Consider the following 4,176-nt stretch of genomic DNA (forward strand, 5'->3'; position numbering starts at 1 on the left):
CCGACGTGTGGTAAGTTTCGATGGCCAAACCAAAGTGGGAGGACAAGGATTGGGAATCCAATACGGCGGGGGATCCCGATCAAGGAAAGGGGTGAATAAAACACAAGGAACGCACCACCCATAAGGCTTCCTTGTTTTCCGTACATTTTTAGGAGCGTTCATTCCAGCAGAAAACGAGTTTTTTTACTACCATACTCGCTCATGATAATATAGTGCTACCGGAGTGACTGGCATTTCGGTGCCGTAGAATTCACCCAGAACATTGTATGTGCTCAAATTTTGATAAGCATCGCAATCCATTCGTTCGTTCTGTAGCGCTCTCGCGAGCGCTCAGAATTAGTCACCAGCAGCACCAGCATCATCATACTCATCATCGTTACGTTGTCGTTTGGGGACAATATTCTTTTTTGTTTGACGTGCTTATCTCACTTTTATAATCCGTTCACTTTCGATTTTGCTCGCACACGGGACACAACCGGAAGGAGAAGGAAACGGAGCGGATTGACGGTCCGAGCACAGTCACAGCGGGAACAATCTCTAGTCCAGGTTCTTATATTGCTCGCTTTGCAGTAGTTCCATAGTAGTGATTCACAGCTTTACTTTTGTATCCTTTAAGAAAACCGATTCCCCGGGACTGAGAAAACCTAACTTCTAATTTTGAATCTTTTCCTCCAAAAATCTAGTGCTTCCTGCACACACAAACGTACCATGTCGAGAGAAGGACTCGGATTACCACGCGGTATCGGTCAACGGGATTACGGTGCGATGAGTAGCACCACGGCAGGGACCACCTCGGACGGGAACTTTGGCGGCTTTAGCCCGACCGAGTTCATCTCGCTGAGCGAATCGATTGCGGCGAACACAATCTTCGTGAAGCAAAGTTGGCAGTTTCTAGAGAAGGCGAACCGTACGATCGGTACGGCAAAAGACAATCAGTCGCTTAGGGATAAAATGTAAGCCTGACGAAAGGAATAAGGAATAATGAGCGCCATTTATTTTATTTATTTATTTTATTTATTTTATTTTTTTAAATATTTCTCCGATTTCTTTTTATTCCCAGAAATGATATTCAAACGGGCACGAATCAGCGGATCGCCACCACCACCAAAGACCTGCAACGGTTAACGGTGGTTGTGCGCGGTGGCGATAAGCAGCAAAAGTTGCAGGTCGAAAAGCTAACCTCTGACTTCAAGCAAGTGGTTCAGTTTTACTCCAAAAGCCAACAGGTACGTTTTTGATCCGCTTTTGCGCTGATCAAGAAGCGAAATGAACCATTTTCCATTTCTTTTTCTCGTGCGGCATTAGAGTATAGCGGCAAAGATGAAGCAGGTGTTTCTGGTTAATGCATCCCAGGCGGATGATCTGCTCGCGGCCGAAGGTTCGGCTGGCATACCCGGCACGGCCGAACAGCAGCAGGAGCTACAGAAGCAGAAGCAACTTCAGCAGAGCTTACAGTTCGAGCAGGATATGCTGCTCGAGCGGGAGCAACGGTTCCGGGAGATTGAGGCGAACGTGCTGGACGTTAATCATATCATGCGGGAGCTAAGCAATCTCACGTCGCAGCAGAGTGAAGTGATTGGTAAGTGGTTGGGTCGTTGTGTATTAAACCTCCTCCATTTTGTCTAACTTTAAATATCAATTTTTGCTTCCTACAGACACGATCGAAAACTCAATCGGCCGGACGGTAGACAACGTGGAGAGCGGGGCAGAAGAGCTGGTAAAGGCGGCCGAATATCAGAACCGATATCGGCGCAAGGTGTTGATATTACTGATTGTCGCTGTGATACTGGGGCTCGTGGTGACCGGTATTATCGTGTCGAAGCTGAAGAGCTAAGAAGCCGCTTTCTTCGAGAACCCGTAAGATCGTTTTTTTTCGCTAATTTTACACAAGTCCTCTCCCCACAACACATACACACCGGCGGTTCGATCAATTTTATTAATTGCGATTGTTGTCTGTAGCGAGCTTTCTTTTGGGCGTATAATGTTTTTAAAGTGTTTTCTCCCCGCACGGTGTACAACCATCTAAGACGCTATTATAATTATTATTATTATTAATATGATGTTCTGTTCACATTTTGGAAGTTAACCTATATATCTAGTTAAGGGCGAAACGATTGATGATCGGTTATGGCATGTAATTATTCATGTGCTGATACGCACGCACGAGTTTTGAGAGGTACACGGTCCCATCTGTTTAGCGGCATCAATATACATACCAAACGAACGTTGGTTTCGTACGTTCGAACAAACTTTAATAACATCCTCACTGGATAGTAGCGTGTATCGGTTAGTGTTCGAATCTCGTGAACCTCACTTGCGAAAGTGGTCGCATGGTCATCTCTAGCGCCACACAGATAGGTAGACATCCGAATGTTGTTGTTGAGGAGGAGTGAGGGCGAGTACCATTAATCCCAGCGAGCTAAAAGTATGTTTAGCGGGAACAATAAATTTACCCATTCCTATCTTTCACTTGAACTTTCCTAACGTATTCGCATTCAAAAGACGGATTAACTTTGGATTTCTATAAGCATGTTATAAAAATTGAGCCACCAGGTTCAAAACTACTTTACCGTCATCGTAGACATCTTAGTTATGATCGTATTAAAAAGATTTCCTCGATTTTGTAAACGCTTTCTTCACCTTCACGATCAGATGATCCTTCGTCTAGTCTACAAATTATGGGACTGCAAAAGGTATTGCGATGGAGAATTGGAGCCTAAAATCTATTTACCCTAATCTGAGTTATTATTACAAGTACAAGTCATGTTTTCTCTCTACCGTCCTGTAGATCCTTTTCATCATGATCTCTCCTCTTCTGACTGATACATGGATTCAAGTCTTACAATGATAATGTAACGGTTTTTTCCTTAAGTTTCTCCTACTTCTGAAGAATTGACGATGGAAGCGATGCTAACCGTTTGTCAGGATGTGTCAAACTATTCGCAAATCCATCACCTGATATCCCTTATCTTCTAAGTAAAGCAATCGCAAGGTGTCAGTATAGTCTGTAACGCATGAGCTTTTCCAATGTCCTCAGTTAGCTGACCGACACATATCTCTATAAACGCATGAATGTCTGAATGAATGAATAAACGCAGCCACTCTTACTGCATCCCAGCACCGTGGGATGAAGAGACCCCAAGAAATCTTGGAAGGATAAGGTAACACCGGCGTAGATAGTGAAGCAGAATCATGGAGCATGATCTACAGCGTGCGTGAGATCCCCTAGAAGGTCACTAATGGCGCTTGTATATGAAATTCTTTGGAATGATCTCTTTCAGAATCGGGAAAGTTCTCCGGAAAAAAAAACTCATCCGTCGGATCCTAGTAGATCTGACGACGTAGCATGAAACTGCGCTAGAATTCAGAGTCGGTCATTCCTTCGTGTGATCAGACCACCCACCAACGACGGATACTTGCATGTGGTTTGTTCCCATCATCAACAGTACATAGAAAATTGTTTACACACTCTTGTAATGAAACTGTTCTGCATTACAAATCGAATGTATTGTTTACAAATGAGCCTCAATGTTTACATGTAGGTGTCAATGCACCCCCATCTGTGTATAATCTGCTCTTGACTAATTGGAATGTTGCTGTTTGTTCCTCGATGTAATTTTACTGCAGTTGGTGTTTTGTACTGTAATTTTTATAAATATTTAAAATGACCGTTAACCAGCTTTGCTTTAACAAGGCGATATACCAGGAAGTTATGCTTTTTGGTAACCTCCGAGACATCCTTTGTAAGCCACATCATTCTACATATGTTTCTTTACTTAAATCACCCAGTACTGCCATCGAGAGTTTTTCTTTTTACCTTTTAAAAATTTCTTTCCCATGTGCAAGCTACCAAATACAAAGAAATCGCTCCAAGAATACAACAGAGTCGGAAATGTGTTTAGCTTTATGTATATTTCTCGTAAAGTAGTAAAGTATTACTATTGCTTTGTCATCTGTGTCAGTTTTGTTGCTGCCGCAGGCTGATGATAACCTATCCTTTGCATGTAGTGTAGTACTCTAACCATAGTATATAGTATAGTAATGTACACGTTATGTTTCGATTACAAACATCGCCACCCCAAGGCTATATTGCTCCAAACAAAACAGGCGTCTCTAAATATGGTGGTACGGTTTGGAGCAAAAGGTAAATTGTATGTATCCTCTATATACTGCTTC

General features: G+C 42.8%; 1 protein-coding gene across 1 annotated transcript; it reads left to right on the forward strand.

Annotated features, from left to right (window-relative positions):
- LOC126568404 (syntaxin-12) lies at positions 1-1,844 on the forward strand. Its single transcript, XM_050224874.1, has 5 exons — positions 1-10; positions 684-953; positions 1,061-1,226; positions 1,306-1,579; positions 1,656-1,844. The coding sequence occupies exons 2-5, from the start codon at positions 709-711 to the stop codon at positions 1,832-1,834; spliced, it is 864 nt and encodes a 287-aa protein (XP_050080831.1). The 5' UTR covers positions 1-10; positions 684-708; the 3' UTR covers positions 1,835-1,844.
- The last annotated feature ends 2,332 nt before the right edge of the window (positions 1,845-4,176 follow it).

This window comes from Anopheles maculipalpis, chromosome 2RL (assembly GCF_943734695.1).
Source record: "Anopheles maculipalpis chromosome 2RL, idAnoMacuDA_375_x, whole genome shotgun sequence".
Taxonomy (NCBI): domain Eukaryota; kingdom Metazoa; phylum Arthropoda; class Insecta; order Diptera; family Culicidae; genus Anopheles; species Anopheles maculipalpis.

Coding starts and splice junctions, on each gene's coding strand:
- LOC126568404 (XM_050224874.1), top strand. CDS start 709: ATGTCGAGAGAAGGACTCGGATTACCACGCGGTATCGGTCAACGGGAT. Junction 1,227..1,305: donor TTTACTCCAAAAGCCAACAG/GTACGTTTTTGA, acceptor GTGCGGCATTAG/AGTATAGCGGCAAAGATGAA. Junction 1,580..1,655: donor GCAGCAGAGTGAAGTGATTG/GTAAGTGGTTGG, acceptor TGCTTCCTACAG/ACACGATCGAAAACTCAATC.